The sequence below is a fragment of the Medicago sativa genome, chromosome 7 (genome assembly GCF_051527215.1).
Source record: "Medicago sativa cultivar Bolivia chromosome 7, Bolivia_mono, whole genome shotgun sequence".
Taxonomy (NCBI): Eukaryota; Viridiplantae; Streptophyta; class Magnoliopsida; order Fabales; family Fabaceae; genus Medicago; species Medicago sativa.
In genome coordinates this window covers 75,048,135-75,069,764 of record NC_140755.1, presented here as the reverse complement: position 1 = coordinate 75,069,764, position 21,630 = coordinate 75,048,135, and the positions used below count along the sequence as shown (strand labels likewise).

The 21,630-nt window shown below is 32.0% G+C and overlaps 2 protein-coding genes and 1 pseudogene across 3 annotated transcripts; 2 read left to right on the top strand and 1 right to left on the bottom strand.

Annotated features, from left to right (window-relative positions):
* Positions 1-134: 134 nt before the first annotated feature.
* Positions 135-946, top strand: LOC146908469 (protein FAR1-RELATED SEQUENCE 5-like; annotated as a pseudogene).
* Positions 947-12,316: 11,370 nt separating this feature from the next.
* Positions 12,317-15,475, top strand: LOC146908468 (pentatricopeptide repeat-containing protein At1g01970-like). The gene is made up of 2 exons (XM_085725012.1): positions 12,317-13,017; positions 14,557-15,475. The coding sequence occupies exons 1-2, from the start codon at positions 12,517-12,519 to the stop codon at positions 15,337-15,339; spliced, it is 1,284 nt and encodes a 427-aa protein (XP_085581138.1). The 5' UTR covers positions 12,317-12,516; the 3' UTR covers positions 15,340-15,475.
* A 1,288-nt stretch (positions 15,476-16,763) lies between these two features.
* Positions 16,764-21,333, bottom strand: LOC146908467 (LOB domain-containing protein 30-like). Of its 2 annotated transcripts, XM_085725014.1 has the most exons (3): positions 20,905-21,333; positions 20,265-20,584; positions 16,764-17,398 (listed from the first exon to the last, which is right to left on the bottom strand). In XM_085725014.1, the coding sequence occupies exons 2-3, from the start codon at positions 20,580-20,582 to the stop codon at positions 17,003-17,005; spliced, it is 714 nt and encodes a 237-aa protein (XP_085581140.1). In that variant the 5' UTR covers positions 20,583-20,584; positions 20,905-21,333; the 3' UTR covers positions 16,764-17,002. The 2 variants fall into 2 exon arrangements, with proteins under 2 accessions (XP_085581140.1, XP_085581139.1); XM_085725013.1 differs by having other exon boundaries at positions 20,265-21,330.
* Positions 21,334-21,630: the final 297 nt, after the last annotated feature.

Sequence of the window (21,630 nt, the reverse complement as noted above, 5' to 3'; positions counted from 1 at the left end):
TTCTTTTGATTGATTTATAATGTACATGATATGAGAAGTAGTTCTAGTTCGGAGGGCGGTGATTGCTAATCAGAAGAAGCCTTTGGATGCAATTTTGATGTTGAACATGCTCTTGATCGCATTTTTAATTTTTAATTTACAATTTGTATGGTTGTTCACATGGCTTCGCCAAAAGAAATAGTTGGGTTGTTGGGAACATTAAATGCAACATTGTTCAACAAAATTTCCTTTGTCATAGAGATTAGAGAAAGTATCAAGGTTGAAAAGAATAAACAAGGTTTGCTTAGGAAAAAAGAGCGTACACCAACAAGTAGGTGTGGTTGTGAAACAAAGTATCAAGTACATATTGATTTTCGTAGTGGATGTTGGTACATAAAATGTTTTGATGATGTCAACAACCTTTCAGTTTTATATGACAAGTACAAGTGAATGCTACATGTACACATGAAGATGAACTAGTATGAAAAATACCAAATGTAAACACTGAGTAAATATGACATTCCAACATTACGCATTTATGGTTATTTTGCGCTATACAGGCTGGCGGTAATGAAAATCTGAGTTTTTTAAGGAGAGATGTGTATAATAAGCAATTCAGAGACAGGGGAAGCAACATGTCTGGTGTAAAAGATGCACTCGAATTTCTTAAAGGGGTGTGTATTATGGATGATATGATGCATTGGAGGTACACTGTCAATGAGAATGGAATGATTCGACGTTTGTTTTGGTGTGACGTCGTCAACCGTATGGACTACACAATGTTTTGTTATGTGTTTGACTTTGATGCCACAGATTGGGAAATAAGGTATAATACATCCTTAGTTATTTTCTCAAGAGTAAACCATCACAATGAAAGTGTGATTTTTGGTAGTGCAATTGTTGACAATGAAACTGAAGAAAGCTATGTCTAATTGTTGAAAACTTTTGTCGAAGCTATGCAAGGAAAACTTTCGGTGTTTGTTGTATTCGATGTAGATTTGGCAATGAGAAATGCAATAAGAAGAGTATCTTTCGGCGTCTGTTGTATTCGATGTAGATTTGCCAATGAGAAATGCAAGGAAAGCTTGTAATTATTGTTTCGAACCTGTCTGTATTCTGGTGTTTCTTCCTTAGCACACCTTATGCTATGAAGACCTTTTTAATGTGGTAATATATTTTATTTTACCCTCTTCAAAACAAAAAAAAAACAAACACCTATTTTTTTTAAGGTCTAAATTAAAAGCATGACCAATATTATTGACAACAATATACTCAAAGCAATATATACACAAAGATAATCCTTGGGCATGAAAAACGAAAACATAATTACTTCACTTCATTCACGTTCCTCTTCTTCTCCAATGGCGGCCGACAAAATCTCCATGTTTAATTCTCCTATGCTAAGAGCATTAACTATGCAATCCCGAAAACCTAATTACTAAGAAGAGTATCTTTCGGCGTCTGTTGTATTCGATGTAGATTTGGCAATGAGAAATGCAAGGAAAGCTTGTAATTATTGTTTCGAACCTGTCTGTATTCTGGTGTTTCTTCCTTAGCACACCTTATGCTATGAAGACCTTTTTAATGTGGTAATATATTTCATTTTACCCTCTTCAAAACAAAAAAAAAACAAACACCTATTTTTTTTAAGGTCTAAATTAAAAGCATGACCAATATTATTGACAACAATATATTCAAAGCAATATATACACAAAGATAATCCTTGGGCATGAAAAACGAAAACATAATTACTTCACTTCATTCACGTTCCTCTTCTTCTCCAATGGCGGCCGACAAAATCTCCATGTTTAATTCTCCTATGCTAAGAGCATTAACTATGCAATCCCGAAAACCTAATTACTTCGTTCATTCTTCAACCAATTTATAGAGATCCCAACGAATGTGTTCGATTCCTTTGAAGTGCGAAGGTAATAATACCAATTTCTTATACTTTTTGTTTATTGTGTAGGGTTTTTGTTTATTGTGTAGGGTTTACCAATTTCTTATCATTTTGTAGGTTTACCAAATTTTGTCCCTCCTCCCTTGTCAATTGATTGACGAAGGTAATAATACCAATTTCTTATACTTTTTGTTTATTGTGTAGGGTTTTTGTTTATTGTGTAGGGTTTACCAATTTCTTATCATCATTTTGTAGGTTTACCAAATTTTGTCCCTCCTCCCTTGTCAATTGATTGACGAAGGTAATAATACCAATTTCTTATATTTTTTGTTTATTGTGTAGGGTTTTTGTTTATTGTGTAGGGTTTATCAATTTCTTATCTTTTTGTAGGTTTAGCAAATTTTTTCCTCCTACCTTGTCGATTGATTGGCGATCTTTCAACATCTTTTCCAAGGTTCCACTGCAAGGAGCTGCAACAGGTATTTCAAGAATAACATGCTTGATATTTGTTTTATGAGAACATTCTTAATTTATTTTTTATTTTTTATGAGAAATGCTTGATATTGAGTACATTATTCTGATAGAAACGAAAACCTAATTACCTCACTTCATTCACGTTCCTCTTCTTCTTCAATGGCGGCCGACCAAATCTCGATGTTTAATTCTCCTATGCTAAGAGCATTAACCATGCAATCCCAAAAACCTAATTACTTCGTTCCTTTTTTAACCAATTTATCGAGATCCCAACGAATGTGTTCGATTCCTTTTAAGTGCGAAGGTAATAATACCAATTTCCTATACTTTTTGTTTATTGTGCATGGTTTACCATTTCTTATACTTTTTGTTTATTCGATTCCTTTGAAGTGCGAAGGTAATAATACCAATTTCTTATACTTTTTGTTTATTGTCTAGGGTTTTTGTTTATTGTGTAGGGTTTACCAATTTCTTATCTATTTGTAGGTTTACCAAATTTTGTACCTCCTCCATTGTCGATTGATTGACGATCTTTCAACATCTTTTCCAAGGTTCCACTGCAAGGAGCTGCAACAGGTATTTCAAGAATAACATGCTTGATATTTGTTTTATGAGAACATTCTTAATTTATTTTTTATGAGAAATGCTTGATATTGAGTCCATTATTCTGGTAGAAACGAAAACCTAATTACTTCACTTCTTTCACGTTCCTCTTCTTCTCCAATGGCGGACGACCAAATCTCCTTGTTTAATTCTCCTATTCCAAGAGCATTAACTAAGCAATCCCGAAAACCTAATTACTTCGTTCCTTCTTCAACCAATTTATCGAGATCCCAACGAATGTGTTTGATTCCTTTGAAGTGCGAAGGTAATAATACCAATTTCCTATACTTTTTGTTTATTGTGTAGGGTTTACCATTTCTTATACTTTTTGTTTATTCGATTGCTTTGAAGTGCGAAGGTAATAATATCAATTTCTTATCCTTTTTTTATATTGTGTAGGGTTTTTGTTTATTGTGTAGGGTTTACCAATTTCTTATCTTTTTGTAGGTTTACCAAATTTTTACCCTCCTCCCTTGTCGATTGATTGGCGAAGGTAATAATACCAATTTCTTATACTTTTTGTTTATTGTGTAGGGTTTTTGTTTATTGTGTAGGGTTTACCAATTTCTTATCTTTTTGTAGGTTTACCAAATTTTGTCCCTCCTCCCTTGTCGATTGATTGATGATCTTTCAACATCTTTCCCAAGGTTTCACTGCAAGGAGCAGCAACAGGTATTTCAAGAATAACATGTTTGATATTTGTTTTATGAAAACATTCTTCATTTATTTTTTATGAGAAATGCTTGATATTGAGTTTATTATTCTGATAGAAATGAAAAGTAAATGTGCATTGCCGATTCAATATGATTTAGATAATGATGTTGAACTTAGTGACGGTGTTTGTGTCTTTGTTTATGTCAATAAATTGTGGCATGATAATCATGTTGCTGGTTGTTGGTGTGAATTATACATGCTAAATGTCGATTGGTGACTTTATACTTTGGTTCATTGATCACTCTTTTTGAACTTACTTTTGTCAATTTTTTTGAATGGTATACCTACCCTTTTTATGATTTTTACTTATTCGGAGTACTTGATGAATTTGATAACACATTTAAGAGTTGAAATTTTAGGCGTTGTTGGTTGTATCATATTGTTGATGTGAAAGAATTATTAGCTTTAATGAATTTTCTTTTGGGATTTTGGGTATCATTTGTGTGTGTAAGTTGGCTTTGGTTACCTGCCAATCTATAGGGTTATTTTTTTTTTCTGATCATGTCCAAATATTTATCAATCACTGTTTATGTTCTATGTTGAGTAACTTTTCACAAACATGTCTTTGTATATCTGCATTGGCCCTTTGGATGTGCTAATTAGTATTAGTATTGGTCAAATGTTCGAAAATTAATTGAAACCGAACCAACAAAAGAGCAACTGATTTTCCAATTTTCCACAAAAAATATATCATTCTTATATGTGTACTAGTATTAAACAATGGGCCATGCAATACTCCACCATTTTTTTAACATTTGTATACATCATTTTTTAGGGTATGACAAAATATAAGTCAATATCACAATATCATTTACCTACTTTTCAGTGCATGTTATGCCTCTTGCCCCAATGATCTTATAATGCATAAAGTCAATTTGCTTAATGCAAAAGGCTGACCTATAATTCAGACCATTTAGTAAATGATAGATCAAGTCGGCCTATTAAAAGAATAAAAGTGAAGATTAAAGATGTTACTTTAATACCCTAAATGTATTGTATTAATATAATTTTTTTTATTACAATTACCATTTTTTTAATTCGCAGTTGTCTCCACTTAGTGTATACCACAAGACAATATGAATCCAAATGATAAATGATGCCTTGTTGTACATGTATTCTCATTAAATACCAATGTGAAGAAATTGTCTTAATTAGTACATATAGATAAGATTTTAAGATAAAAATACAATGTTGTACATGGATTATTTTTTAAAAACAATAACAAACATAGTTCAAGTACCATGTTATAGATGTTATGATAAAAATAACACTTACATCCCACCTTTTCATCATCAGGTGCAAGAGAATCTTAACATTTTAAATCTCATTCATAACTTCTTGTATAGTGGGTTCCTTGAGTAATGGACTTGCAATCACTTTTTCAGCATGAAACCCTCTGTTTGCGTCACCATTTTTCAGATTTGCGTTTCTATATTCAAGTCAAACAAAATGAATTATTCACTTGATACATATTTCATAGAGTCTCCATGATTATTTATATTTGTATAAAAATAAACTCACTCGTTAATCACATCTTCATTCTTACCGTTGTTAAAGAACTTCATTGTGTGTTTTAAAGTCAGCTTTTGATGTGTAAAACACTCACAATTGAAGTTTATGTTAACTTGATAATTTTATGGATGAGATTTATAATGTCTTAAGTAAATGGTCTAAAAAGAGAATTTCTAATTTAATAAAACAACGATCTCTGCTTCCATTATGTTTCGAGACATGCGCAACCAATCAGAATTCTTAATTTGTGAAATCGTTTTGTGAAACTGTTTGGTTTTTACTTTATGTACGACATTATTTGAAGTGTCATTTACGTGTTTTGAACTGTTTTAATAATTGTTTATGTTCCCACCAAAGAAAAGTACTCAGTTGACCTTGACGTAAAATATGACGGCTTTATAAAAGCTGCTTGACGTCTCATGTAGGAGTACATGATATTAAATAGAACATGTATCACAGTAAAAAAATTGATTTTACCTTAGATTTTAGTTAGATTGTAAATACACGTCCTTATATTATCTAGACTAGTTCATTTTCAAATTCTATATTAGAAAGAATTAGTGATTAAATACCCTTGGACATAAGTTAACATGGAGTAAAATTAATAACGATTGATATTGATTACAAAATAATAATATTATCAACCGTGCATTTTCATTAATCACCAACCACGTTACTATCAACATTGTTATATTTACATGAAGGTTTTAATCTAAAATATTCCTCTTCTCCCCTTAATGTATAATTTCTTATCTATATATCTAATATTTAGTATGCAATTCTTTGAAGTTGATATTTCAGTAGTATAATATTGTGTTGGTTGTAGTCAAAAAATTTATAAACATTAGACGAAAGTAATCTAAGTAAAAACATTGCGGTCTTGTCACGTGCTCGTTCCTCGATGCATGCAAAGTTACTAATACACATTCTTGACTTTCCTATTGACTTTCCTATACTATCTGTTATCGTCAACATCGACCTTAATATCATTCAAGATATATAATGACTCATTAAAATAAAATAAAATTTAAAACGTGCATGACAGAACAAAGTTTGTATACAATGTTTTATAAAAACTTCTTCAACCGAGATTAGATCTGGTAGTATAACATTATTATCTGTCATAAAAATATATATAGAAATTAGTTACAATTATGTATTAAGAATGAAACAATCAATATGTTGTAAACAAAATAAAAAACAAATTTTACTACCCAAATTTTTTTTCTTCCATATATATTACTAAGAATTTCACTATTCTATGCACCATTGTTGATGATTCTTGATTCAATATTTTTTTCTTTCAAGATCAAGGATGTTGTGCAACTGCTTGTGTAAGAATTCCATGCATCTTCACCTTCAACAACACTATAATACAATCTAACTACATTGTCTTTGTATCCCTTTGTTTGAGCATTACAATAAACCTATGAAGCCCGGATACGTAGTGCGATACGTGTACGATACAGTACGGGTACGCGAATACGCGAAATTTTTAAAATTTAGGATACGATACGGCTAAGATACGTTAACAAAATATTTATATTAAAATTTATATGCGTGTAAAATACCTAAAAAAAAACATTGATTACTCATACTATATAATCATAAAAGTTACAATTTACAAAAAAAAAATAAAAATACATATGATCAAAATAAAAAATGTAAAGTTTTTGTATAAATCATATTCTATTTTCATTCATATGTTAGGATATCAACAAATGTATCAATAAAAGAACTCAAAACAAAGTTTGTTTAATGTTGATTGATTAAATCTCCACTCTCTCGTTACTTTCATCCACCAAAATCATAATATTTAATTTGTTAATTGAAAAATAATTATAGTGATTCGTATCTTAAATTTTCACAACACAATCTCATTTTTATACACTTCATTTTTTTTTGGATACGTCTGTGTGAAGTATCTTATAAGTATCTGTGTGTATCCGTCGAGTATCTTTTAAGTATCCGATAAAATATATATTTTAAATTAAAATAATTAATTCCGATACTTCTGGGATACGGTATCCGAAGTATCCGCGGAGTATCGATATCCGATACGTATCCGACACTGGTACGGCACCATTTTGGAGTATCCGGGCTTCATAGCAATAAACCCAATTCATGTAAACTCCACCTTTTCAATCATTATAAATCACATAACTCTATTTTGAAGTTGAAGGCTTTATTAAAAAAAAAACTTGGTAATATAGCTAGCATCTAAACTATATGTATTGCAAGATGTTGTGTTATTGGTATATAAATTAAATGCCAAAATTTCTCCAAAAAAAATCTCAAAAATTAAATGTCAAAATTAATGTCTCCTGGTTGAAAATGATAATTTTGTGTTAATTATATTATAATGTTAATTTACATATTAATATTAATGTCCTTTTCAATATTATACCAATTCATATTGAGCAGGTGAATGGGTAATTTTTTATTATATACAAGCTCTCTCAATTCATATAGGCTAATATTGTAACAACTTGTCTTTTATGCAAAATGCAGAAAAACAATACGCCGTGAAAATGACTACTCATCACGCTACAAGGTAACATGTAATACAACAAAAATCAATGAAAGATATTAAAATCAATGACAGACAATTGTCACATATATATTATCCGGTGTACAAAACATAACATTATAATTCAACCTATGACATATATGACTTGTTTAGTTATTTTAGACTTTTTTTTAGTTTAGTCGACTATGTAGGTAAATAAAATTCTTAATAATCTTTTTTAATGTAACATTTGCCATAATTAAATAACATTAATTACAGAATAACAATTTCTCTTGACTACTTGAGATAAATTTATCAAATTTTTGTAGTGATTGATATTGAATGGGACAATACGTAACAAAAAAGTTAAAATTTGATTATTTTTTCCTACATTACATTAATTAAACATCATTAACAAACATAATTGAAATAATTAAACACTAATTCAATAACACCTAATTTGAAGGGCCACACTCTTCTTCACCAACGACTATTATGTTCACCATTTCAATTTAAATGAAAAGCATAATAGTATAAGAATCATCACCGTGATTACATACTTTTGGATTGAAATTGACTTTTCTGTTTTTCACAGTTCTTCCTTCAACAATGAAACATTACAAGAGTGACTTTTCGTTCAAAATACTTAAATCATAAGAAAAAATAGATTGTTAGCATGATGATGTCCTACAAGACGTTGTGCGTATTCATTTTTTAATGTATGGATTTTACCTTCAAACATTTACTTAATGTCTGCAATTTCCATCTCAAACTCCTTTAAGGATAGCAACTCATCTTCCAATATTTTGTTCATATTGGAGATTTTAAATTCAATATCAGTCTTTAACTCTTCAATCTCTCTTGCGTGTTTCCAAACCAAGGTGTTCATTTATTCTTCTACATTTCCCTTCGTAGAATCTTCACCTTCAAAGTACTTTCCAAGATCTGCATAGTTTCGAAAACTCCTCCAATAGGTTAACACCATTAGGACAAGTTGCAGCGCTTATCGCGCTCATCACCATTTTTGCAAGTGTAGAAAAACCTATTCGGATTTTTGAATGTCATAGAAACATTGATGATAGCTCATCTTGTTCCACTGTTGCTTGACGAGGCCATCGAGGCCATCGGATGGATATTTTGCAACTTTATGTGATCAAGAAAAAAGAGAGTCAACAATGCAAATATAAGGAAAACGATAATCAAACATGAATAAAACAAGACTTTCAAATTGATGGCATATATGAGATTCTCCTCGTTGGTGTTTTGCGATGTGGGTTCCAACCAGATCAAATTTTGGATTGATTATTCAAAACCGAATCAAATCGAACCAAACCACATACATACATTTTGATAAAAAAAATGGCAAACATTTTCGTACATATTTTTTTTTTATTAATATGATATAATATATTATGTTAATACATTAATCTTTGGTTTTTAATTATTTTATGCAACTTATTTGTTTAGTTTAATTTATATTTCTTTACTCGTATGTTTCAAAGATAACCCATCATTCTTTTATTCATAATATTAATTAATTTTTGGCTTAAATATGTAAAAGATCCCTGTAAGTTGACGCGTTTTTGGTTTTAGTCCCTGTATCTTTTTTGTTGGGAAACAACCCTTGTATCTTCTTAACTTTTTGGAATTGATCCCTAACGTCAGGTTCCGTTAAAAAAAAGTTGTGCTGGCTAATGGAGGCACACATGTCACTTGCTGAGTTGGCAAAACATGCTTATGTGGCATGAGAGATGATAAGTGACTATTTGAGGGACCAAAACCAAAAACGCAAAATCGCAGAGGGATGAAACTGGAAAAACGTAAACATCAAAATTTGAAATTTAAAAACCAGACCTTCTTCATCTCTCTATTTTTTCTTCTTCATCTCCAACCCCAATTTCTTCATCTGCAATTTCAGCCTCACCAAAACAAACCACGTTATCTCCATCGGTGTTTTTAAAGTGGCACATATGCCTCTGGATAAACTAATTGAGATTTCTTAGGGATGAATCTTTTTATTCTTGCTTGCGTTTGTTGGTTCTATGCCTTACTGCATGACTGAAATTTGTTTTTATGTTTTTTTTTATTGTTTTGATTTGCTAGTTGTATTATTTATGAAGCATCATATGGAATTAATTAAGCTTGTTTAACTTTAGTGAAATTCTTAATTAGTACACAACTACAAGTGAAAAGATGTTCAAACTATTTCTTTATATTTTCATTTTACTATATTCAATTGATTGTCCATAGTTATGTTTTTCTCTTTTGTCTTTCTTTTAATCTCTTAGAAAAGAATGAGTGAATCTTAGGAAGAATGAGTGAATCTTAGGAAGAATGAATGATTCTTCATTGAAAATGAAATAGGCTCTTGTAGCTACAAAGTAACAAAGTAAAAGATGCATAGGGAGCATTTGTATATAGTTTTCAAGTTGGGGTTGGTGCGGGTATGTTTTGTTGTCGCGATGGTCTTTAGAGATGACTGCTGCATTGGAGTCACTTACTTGTTGGTGGGTCAATAACTCCAATATTTTGCATGTAGTTGGGATATGTTTCTAGTGGGTAATGGAGTCACGAAACTTCCTCGATATTAATTAATTAGAAGGACATGTAATATGATGATAAATAAAAGGTAACATATGAATTTGAAGGAAGAATATATGGTTTGTTTTGGTGAGGCTAAAATTGCAGATGAAGAAATTGGAGTTTAGGTTTTTTAAATTTCATTAAACTCCCATTTTTAAGGAGATGAAGAAATTGGCAGGGAGATGAACAAGATGAAACAGAGGGATGAAGATATAGCTTTTAAATTTCAAATTTTGATGTTTATCTTTTTTCAATTTCGTCCCTCTGCAAATCTGCGTTTTTCGTTTTGGTCCTTCAACGCCAACTCAGCCTTCGCCACGTGTGTATCTGTTTGCCAGCAAAACGTTTTTTTAACAGAAGTTAACGTCAGGGACTAAAACTAAAAAATGTTAACAACTTACAGGGTTTGTTTTAGAACAAAAAAGATACAGGGACGAAAACCAAAAACACGCGAATTTACAGGGACCTTTTACATATTTAATCCTTAATTTTTAATACATTATGTTATATTTTAGGGTATTACTTATAAATATACTAATTTCTCATTTTAGACCCTTTAAAAAATTTCTTCGACTTTTAGTCTCCCAAAAGTTTTCTATTTTCACTTTTGGTCCCTCCTTTTAAATAAACTTATATGTAGAATTCATATTTTTTAATAAAATTTTGCACCACAGTGCTCACTAAACAAGGCGCCGATCCATGCCACCAAGGTTCGGCTACACGCTTGGTTGGCTATGAGTGGTAACAAGTCATCTGGTAAATGTTTGGCTACGGATTCTGGTCTTCTTGATGTTCTCTCGGTTTCCCCACACCACTCCCAGTTTAAGGAAATTACCTTGGTTCAATGAAAGGCCCCTACTATCCTTTGGTTGAAGGTTAATACAGATGGTTCTGTCATTGACGGTCATGCTGCTTATGGCGGTCTTTTCCGAGATCATTTAGGTACTTTCCTTGGTGCCTTTACCTGTAATTTGGATCATTCTTCTGTTTTTAATTATGAGATTATGAGTTTTATTTATGCTCTAGAGTTTGCTGCCCACCATGGGCAGAGAAATTTATTGATAGAGAGTGACTCCACCAGTGCTCTACTGATTTTTAAGAATGCCTCTTTAGTGCTGGTTTTGCTTCGTAATAGATGGCATAATGCCTGTCATCTGGGTGTTCATGTTATCTCTTCTCACATCTTCCGCGAAGAGAATTGTTGTGCCGACATGTTGACTAGTATGTGCCATTATGTACAAGACCCCGTTTGGTTGACTGAACTACCATCTGCTTTACATTTTCATTTTTTTTAGAGACAAATGTGGTCTTCCTACTTACAGATTCCCTTAGTATGCTATTTTGCTTTCATTTTATTTCTTGTTTGAGGGTTTTGGCCCAGTCCTTCCTCTTATATACATTTCCCCCCCTTTTTTAGTAATATTTTGAGATTGACGATATATGATGGAGGTTCATTAGTGTGCCAACCGGATTAGGATTTGCTGCTGTAAATTTACACACAGTTGCACGTTGTAGCACATCTCAACTGTAGATATGAGATCCATCGGTCCAGATTTAATCACAGTTTCACACAGTAAAATAATCTCAGCCATCAATTTAAATTGAATGGTCTGGATCAGTTACAGCACCCTGCTGTAACAGCAGGGAATCTGATTCTTGTGCCAACCTAGTTGAGATGTCGTTGCTTCCTCTTGATGCCTGTCCTTTCTCTTGGTTTAAAAAAACAAAATTTACAAAATAGTTTAATATATTATGAGAATCTCACCAACAAAATAATTATAATTTTTAAACAAAACATGAATTCATATATTTTTTGGCGGTTAAAAATTCATATTTAATTCAAGTTTTATTAAAAAATTATATTTTTTAAAGAGATTTTTACAATGTTTCACACATTTATGCACAATTTTATTAAAAAATACATAAGTTAACTTAAAAATGATGATTAAAAATTTTATAAAAAATAAAAGTGAAAGAAAAATTTCAGAAGGATTAAAATAAATCAAAACACATTTAGCCCAAATTTTAAACATATCACACTCAAATGTAAGAAAATAAAAAACAGAATCCGAAACCCAATCCACTTCGTTTGAATGAGAAGCATGTTGGAATCTAACTGAACTCAATGCTCGCCGGAAAACCCAGCGGTTAGTGTCGGCAGTAACATTTGTATAAAACGGATTCGCATTTTTCTTCACCATTTTCAGGTTCTCAATATAATGAAACTTTAGTGTTCTTCATTATGAATATCTTAGCAGATATTAGGTTATGTGTTAATCCTAATTTCATAATTGGATCCTATTGCAGTAACCTTGTATGCAATTTTTACAATCCTAATTACTCAAACACAACCAAATTGTATCAAATTCATAACAAACGAAACTCCTTATCGAAAAAACCGAGTTATCTTGATATTCATGAACACCATTTTGATTCAGTATTAGTTAGCGTCGGTGCAGAGGAAATTGTAGAAGAAGTGATAGAAGGAAGCTACAAAAAATTTAGGTGGAATGAGATACGGGGTAATATCACGGAAGAACAAAAACAGGCTATAGCTAAACTTCCCTTTAAGATGGTTAAGCGATGTAAAGCCGTTATGAGACAAATTATATGTTTTTCGGAAGAAAAAGGAAGATTATGTGATGTTTTGAGGGCTTGGGTGGAGATTATGAAGCCTACGAGAGCTGATTGGCTTTCGGTTTTGAAAGAGTTGAAGAATATGGATCATCCTCTTTATCTTGAGGTATTTATTTCACATCTTTTACTTTTTTGGTACAATGGTGATAATGAGATTGTAATTTGTATCTATCAGCTTATATGTTAGCACTTATGGCAATTGCACTTTGCGTCTTTTAATTTCATTTATTATAGGCCATGTTTGGATAAAAAACCTAATTTGCAGCTTATCGCATACGCGCTTATATGTAAGCACTTATCAATAACATATTTCTATTACACAAGATAAAAAAAAAAAGTCAAATTATTTTCATGGAAGCTATCAGCTGTTTTATTAAGCTATCTTGGAGAACTTACGGAAATAAGCTGAAAAAAACTTATGCACATAATTTGTTTTCACAAGTTCTCCCAAACAATCTCACAAGTGCTTATGCTAGTAGACACTCAAATAAGGCAATTAAAACAGGCCCACAATACTTTTTGTTTCTGTATATTGTTTTGCATATGACATATTTACTGCTCTATCTAACATAGTAACATAGAATAGGACCTAATTTTTTAGTTAATGTATTGGAGTTTCTAGATTTTATTCTGGAGGAGTTGTAGACATCTTGTCGGCATCTAGTTGCTTTAGGCTTTGTTTGCGAGTTTGGAGGGGAAGGAAAGAGAAGACTTGGGAAAAAAGGAATGATCAAGTGGAAGAAATAGAGAAAAATGGGAGGGGAGGGCTTTGGGGGGTTAACTTTTCTTCATAATATTAAACCCTCCTCACTTGGGGGAACTAAAAAATTGTATTAGAGGAGGGTTTTGGGGGGGGTTTTGGAGGGTTTATATGAATTCTTCAAATTTAATCTATGTTGTTATATAATTTTTAAAATTAAAAATATAGTAATCATATGCATTAATTTATCATTCTCTAAAAAACTACTCTTTTAAATTTTTTGAAAGATTTCTCCATTTTCCCTCATATTTTCCACCCCTCAAAGCCTTCCCTTCCCCTCCCCTCCAAACTCGCAAACAAAGCCTTAGAAATCTGTATATTTATCTTATTAAGTGCTTTAGTCACCCAAATTTTTGCTGTCAGATGAGAAATGAATAAAGTGAGACGTTCCCTGAAATTGGCCATTCTGGGGTTTCTTTGACTGTAAAGAATGCAGTTATTAAATATCATTCTCTGTGTTCTGTCATATGGCTTTCACATTTTATCTACATCAACTAGATTCAAGTTTGTGGTTTAGGCATATAGTATACCACAAAGTAGCGATTGCTTAATTAAAAGAAGTTTAATGAATATGTATTATGAATATTGTTGTGTCCATCATATGGCTGTTATTGGTAATGGGAAGTGCGGTGCAATTTACTGATCTCGTATTCTAAACATCTGGCAACCTAATTAAACATCGTCCTACTAAAATTTTGATTCAAGGAACCAATTTACCTTTATAAAAAAAGAATAGAAACATTTTACTTTATTCAAATACTTTTCTTGGTGGGTGGTCGTTTTCTTACCTGAATATATGCAACTTGATTTGGCTGCATGAGTGAAACATTTATTTACTTTATTCTCTACAATCTGAAACAAAATTTGATTTATATACTTTCATAGGTGGCAGAGCATGCTCTTGTTGAAGAATCCTTTGAACCTAATCTTCGCGATTATACAAAGTTAATTCATTATTATAGCAAGGAGAATCAACTCGAAGCTGCTGAGAATATTTTTACGTTAATGAAGCAAAGGAGCTTCATCTGTGATCAAGTAATTCTGACTACCATGGTTCACATGTACAGCAAGGCTGGCCATCTTGACCGGGCCGAGGAATATTTTGAAGAGATCAAATTGCTTGGTGAACCTTTGGACAAAAGATCTTACGGATCAATGATTATGGCCTACATCAGAGCTGGAATGCCTGAAAAAGGAGAGAGTTTACTTGAAGAAATGGATGCTCAAGAAATATATGCAGGAAGTGAGGTTTACAAAGCATTACTTAGAGCTTACTCCGGAATCGGTAACGCAGAAGGCGCAGAAAGGGTCTTTGATGCAATTCAGCTGGCCGGTATCATCCCAGATGATAAAATGTGCGGTCTTCTTATTTATGCCTACAGTATGGCTGGTCAAAGTCAAAAGGCTCGAATTGCATTTGAAAATATGAAAAAAGCAGGTATCGAACCTACTGATAAATGCATATCTTCAGTACTTGTTGCTTATGAAAAGGAAAGCATGCTAAATACAGCATTAGAGTTTCTAATAGAGTTGGAAAGTGATGGCATTATGGTCAAGGAAGAAACTTCTAGAATACTTGCTGGGTGGTTCCGGAAACTCGGGGTGGTAGAAGAGGTAGAGCTTGTTTTAAGAGACTTTGCCACCACTACCAGTCACCAAATAAGCTAATGTAGAGGTACTGCACTATAATTTATTTGAAGTTTTGTATGAGTAATGCCCCTGAGGAAGCAATCTTGTTTTCAATGTATTATAGCCATTTTAATGTGCAATGCAATGAAAACTACCCCCTTTCTTTCCTCTCTCACTGCATTTCTGGTCTTTTGGCTGAGATTTCTTCTATTGAAGAGAGTTGTGACATGTACATTCTCTCACTTTCTTAGTCCTTATACGTATGCACGAAATTTTCTTAGTCCTTATACGTATGCACAAAATTGTTAAAAAAACACTCTACTGCTGGTTCTAATTGGAAATCCACATAGTACTCTAAGACATGGTCATGATTGTGAACACCTACAGAATCATTATACTAAAAAACAGATCTCGCAACAGTTTCGTATCTGACTTCTATCAAATTACTTGAGTTTGTTTAGCGATACAAACTGTTGTACATTATCTATCCCCCCTTTTTTATTTTTTATTTTTTATCTCACAGTCTTACTCAGAGGTTATCTTGCCATGATTTGTCGATACAGAACCGCTATCGAAGGTCAATTATAACTTTATTTAATAAAATATCTCAATACACAATTCAACCATTCTTGTGTTTCTCAATGTTCTTCAAAATCAGATGTAAGAACTTGTTTTGCTCCACTCGACCAACCCCTTGGAGTTTGGTTCGTGATGGTGGGGGTTGCATTTTTTTTTGTGTACTAAATTTTGTGGCTATATGGATATAAGATTGTAAGAATGAACTAAGACATTATTTTTGTCTTCTAAATCTCAACTAAGGGATCGTGAGACCAAGTGTGTGTTTTTCTCTGCTTCCCAGCAAACTTGGTGTTTGTTTTGGCGGTAAACTTGACGCAGCCGTACGGTGAAAGGGAAGCTAGGATATCCAGCTTCACAAAATCATGGTAAAACTAGCATCGGGACACGAAAATTGCAAGCTTGATGCACAACCAAACATTGCCTTACTTTTGAACCAAAGCAACAAATTGTTACTTCTCACATAATCAAGCTTTGAAACACATGCAAAGCCAACTCAATACACACACATACATGCTGTACTCGTTGGAGGAAAGACCAATTCATAGACAGAACTATAATATTCACCAATCTTAAACCTTTTTATTCTCTAGCAACTAAACCAAAAGCGATATACCCTTTACTCCTAGTTATACACAACAAGTTGGATGCGCAAGAACTTATAAATATTTGGATGCGCAAGAACTTATAAATATAGAATGTAAAGTTTGCAAACATGAAATAACACTTTCACACATAGCATGCATTGATCATTATGGGATACATATACTGTACACGCATCTTTTTCTTTCCATAATTCATGACTCATCAACATCAGCCACATATTATACTGTCAACAAGTAATTGTGAAAGAAAATTGAAAACTTCTCAATATACTTTGGAAAAAATGAAACAAAAAGAAAGGGAAGAAATTAAATATAACGATATAACCACGATTAATACATCATAGTTTTTTTGCAGCAGATTAATACATAATAATTAATTGGTCTATACTGAAAAATGCTTGAAAATTTAAAATCCCTTGCTAATATATATCCCATGTCTGGCCGAAAGATGAAAAAAGAAAGACAGATTTTTGTAATAGACATCAGAATAGATTAATGAATTATATTCAAAACATGACTGATCATTTAGAAAATTTGGAATACGAAGCAGATGATGAGGCATTGGACGATGGTACAGATGAAGAGCCAATTTGTCTATGAGTAAGGTCACATGCCACTGATTGAATCCCAGCGGTGGTTGATGTTGGGGCATGATGATGAGCAGCTAAGTATTGACGTGGATCAATACTGGTCCTCTGTTGTTGCATGGACAATGAAGGTTGTCCCATTGAGTCAAAAAGTGTAGACATATCATAGGTGACCGGCATGGTTGTGGCGGTGGTTGGTGGTAGGTCCGCAAAGGAGAAGACTGTTGGAGCCGCAGTCGCCTGTGGTGGTGGTAGCGGTGCTTGTTGGGTTAGCCCAGTTGAATTAATGTGGCTTTGTAGGTAGGAGAGTTCAGCTTGTAAACTCATCACCTGTGGAACAAAGAACCCACAAAAAACTCCATTTATTAAAAAGTTTTACGAATGCATGTAATTATATCTTGCCATGATGCTACTTTGTTGTATTGATTTTCAAAATATCTTTATGATTGATTATGTGTGTAACTTTTTTTTCTTCCAATCTTCTAATGTATACACAAAATATACTCTAATTAAATATACTAATGTTAATGCTGAAATATTTTATAAAAAATGATAATACTAAAAATAAGTTGAGAACCCCGAGCTAATTTGAGAATAAGGAACCCTAGCCACCTAGGATGCAAGAATATTGACATTGACTAGTATGAACGTGTGACTTTAAACAAACTTCTTGAAGAGATAAATAAGAGTTTTGTACAAACAAAGTCTCTAGCTTGGGAAAAATAAACAAATAAACATGATTAAGCTTGAAGGGAAAAAATATCTAAGATCAGCAATCTTCACAAAATAATTTATATAGATTTTGACATTGACCTATTTTAAGCATGGGGATTATCAAATTATCTACAATAGAGATACTAGTATATAGGTTACTTAAAGTCAATCAATTATAGTATTCGTAGAGTATATATATTACTAATATATATCATTGTAAAAATAAATATTGGTCAAATAATCTAATGACTAGAAATAAACGAGTCGTAAAACTTCACTCAGTAAAAAAAGACAATATACAAAGAGTGTTAAAAAGCGAGTTTTGTTTTTGAGGAAAAAATGACTTATTATATATTTTATTTATAGTAGGGACTAATTAGTCTTTTAAAATATTTTATTTATGAAATTACAATAAAAATTAAACATTTTCAATTATCTAACGATAATGATTAATTGAAATGCAAACACTTTTTACACGGTATGAATTAGAGGTAACTTGGTTGGCATATCACTCCTCAATCTTGTGATCCTTCGTTCAAAACTAGCATCATGAAGCACATATATTTAGGTAAATACTCTATAAGTGCAACTCGATTGATAACTCCATAAACATTAGTATGTAAGGGTCGGAATTCGAATCCTGGATTCCCTACTTCTTATATCTTATAGCCATTAAGTTACTTATAAAGAAAAGAGTTTATATAATAATTTGGATAATATAAGTCCAAATAGCTAAGTGGAAAAACCATTTATCTTCTTGCTTTAATTCTTCTATTTTAAAAAAAATACAATCTCGTGTTTGATGACTTAGATTTCACTTTAGAAAAATGAAAAACATTCCAATAAAGAAAATCAATTCCTTGTCATCCAAATAATTTATCGACTAACAAGATATCCATTCTTATAGCCGTTAGATTAATCTAACGACTAAGACTTAATGACAGATAATGGAAGGGATAGCGAGGGCATTCCAAATGTTTCCAACCAAGAGAGTCACTTCACAATACTTGACATGCACAACATAATTTAAAATTTAAGACTTACTATTGAAACCATATTATTCAAAAGAAAATGTCAAAAAATTGAGGGACTTTTACCCCGTATTTTATGGAATTATTAAGTATTAACTACTACTATATGTGAGACTTGCCTCACGGTGACACATTCTCAAGAGAACGGAAGAGAGTTTGAGTGAAATTATTTGCATCAAGGTAATTTATATAAATTTCACAAAAGGATAGGGACAAATTAATGTGAATATTGTTGATTTCCCAATCAAAATTGCTTAACTGAACTATGGAAACTACCGACCATCTCCCTAAAAACAGCATGAACCAAGGACTTTGTGTAGACTACCCATTTGAGTACGTAACAACCGACCACATATCATTTGTTAATCAATTAAAAGATTTATGGATTTCACTAAAATTAATGTATAGAAACTGTTCCCTCTTCTTTAGTTACTTCCATGGCTTCGCAAATGGGAAACCCTACCTTTTTTGTTTTCCTCTTTCCCCAAACCTTCCTTTTGTTTCTCTTTTGGATGGCACAAAAGCACTACTACAATGTAAGCAAAGGTTTTGTTGAAGGAATATTTTTTTTTTTCACAAAAGGTTTTGTTGAAGGAATGTTGAGGGTATATATGCATAATATATCTCTTAGTGTATAGAAAATTATTTATTTTTTGAGGCATAAAATGAATATGGAAACTTATTCATGTATGTAGACGTGTGTCCATATCCTTATATATATAGCTTCATTTATAAGCTCTAGGTAAAATAAGTTTAATAATAATAACAATAACAATAATAATCTCCCTAAAAAAAACAATAACAATAATAATCATAATTATTGTTATAAAATGAGTTTAGGGAAAGGAATAATCAAGACATTCAAATTAAGAAGCAAACAAACAATCAAAATGATGATATGCCAAACAAATTTCTGTTATAAAATGAGTTTCAAATTTAGCCTTGTACACCAAAAAAAAAAAAGTTCCAAATTTCATAAAAGAAATGAATTTCAAAAGCATTAATGTGAACATAAGAAGATGAGGGTTAAATTCCATTTTCACTCATTGGCTAAAAAACAAAACAAAATAAATTTGGGAGGTGTTAAATGAGATCATATATGGTTTTGCATCATCTTGCAACTTTGTCTAAATTAAATAGCCAATAAAATAAAATAAAAAAACTTCTACAATCACAATTTGACCACTTTCAAAATTCCTTATGAAGATGCTGCTTGATTCTTGAGTCAAGAAAAAAAAAAAAAGGAAATTCTTAGAAGTTGACCAACTTATGATTCACCTGGTTAGCAAGTAGTTTAGGGAAAGGAATAATCAAGACATTCAAATTAAGAAGCAAACAAACAATCAAAATGATGATATATGCCAAACAAACTTCATCTTGATTCATCTCATTTAAAATAAAAAATAAAAAATAAACATGTTAATTAAATTAACCATTAATTAATAAGTTACCTGTTGCTGAAGGGCAACGATGTGACCAACACAACCATAGATAGGATCTCTCAACCTTGATTGAGCTTCATAGCAAAGAGAGACTGCAGCATCAAGCCTCCTACTAGCTGGAATGCCAAGAAGGAGTTTGGATACATTGCTAGCCCCAAACACTTTGTGCACAGCTGCAAAGTGTGTTGTACCATGCTCTGAATCAAAGTATGGAGCAAAAACACACCCTTGCACACACTTCCTCCTCAAAAACTTGCAAGCCCCACAAGGGCTTCCACTGCTTCCGCCGCCACCACCGCTTCCGCTGCCACTAGAGTTTAGACTCATCTCTAAAGGGTAATTAATCTTTTTGTTATAGTTATGTTTTTTTTTTTTTGTGATGTAATAATTAGGTTTAAAGAAACTAGGGTTTGATTAAATTTGTGAGAGTCATATGATCTATGAAGGAAAAATTGAAAGGAAAGAATTAAGGTAGTGTTTGTAGGAATATTTGGTGGGGTTATATAGCTAGTGATTTAATGAGGAAATTTAAGAAAAATTCTTTAAAGCCACGCGAAGGAGCAAAGGCTTAACCTCCACATTTTTGCTTCTTGCGTGAAGAAAAACATAAGATAAAAATTTATATAAGATTAGTTATGGTTATATATACCTTGAATGATTCACTTTTCCTCTTTTGTCCTTCTTCTCCTCGTGAATTTTTTCAACATAAACGCATGTTGTTTTCCACTCTCTTCCCCAAACACACAAATAATGAGATTATTCACTCTATATAGTTGTATATCATGTGATCAATGCAAGTTATGTATTGGGAAGAAGGTTTGAATTTAGAGTAAGGGTGATGTATATGTATCTTTAAAGCGGTTTTTGTTAATATGAGAGAGAGAAACGTGTCATGGTGTGGCTAAATTTGTTAATAGCATGTTTTAAGCTGCGTGGAGGACAAAAGACGCCAACTCTCCTTTTCTAAGTTTCTTACAATCACACAACAACATTGTCGAAAACGACTCACAATTTTGTCTTTCACTTCTTTATAAAATATACTACAAAAATAAACTTAATTAGTCTTTGGAGTTATGGTGGAAAAATGACATTAATGTGATAGTATATGGAGGTTGCTTTAATTCGTTTGGTCAAGATACACTTTACTATGTTCGGTTTTTTTTTTTTTAGAAAGACTATCGTTGTATCACAATTACCAGCTGATCAACATCATCTGATGAGATTTAGTTGAGTTTGGAGTAATTACTGGATAACCAAAACGACAATTTGGTGATGTTTAATAAATAATATTGGCCACCGATCCATATATTAGCAGATTGATTTTAAATTTGTCCAAAATTTGACATGAATAATCTATATGATATAAATATGTACA

Coding starts and splice junctions, on each gene's coding strand:
- LOC146908468 (XM_085725012.1), top strand. CDS start 12,517: ATGAATATCTTAGCAGATATTAGGTTATGTGTTAATCCTAATTTCATA. Junction 13,018..14,556: donor ATCATCCTCTTTATCTTGAG/GTATTTATTTCA, acceptor ATACTTTCATAG/GTGGCAGAGCATGCTCTTGT.
- LOC146908467 (XM_085725014.1), bottom strand. CDS start 20,582: ATGAGTCTAAACTCTAGTGGCAGCGGAAGCGGTGGTGGCGGCGGAAGC. Junction 17,399..20,264: donor TCGTTGCCCTTCAGCAACAG/GTAACTTATTAA, acceptor TTTGTTCCACAG/GTGATGAGTTTACAAGCTGA.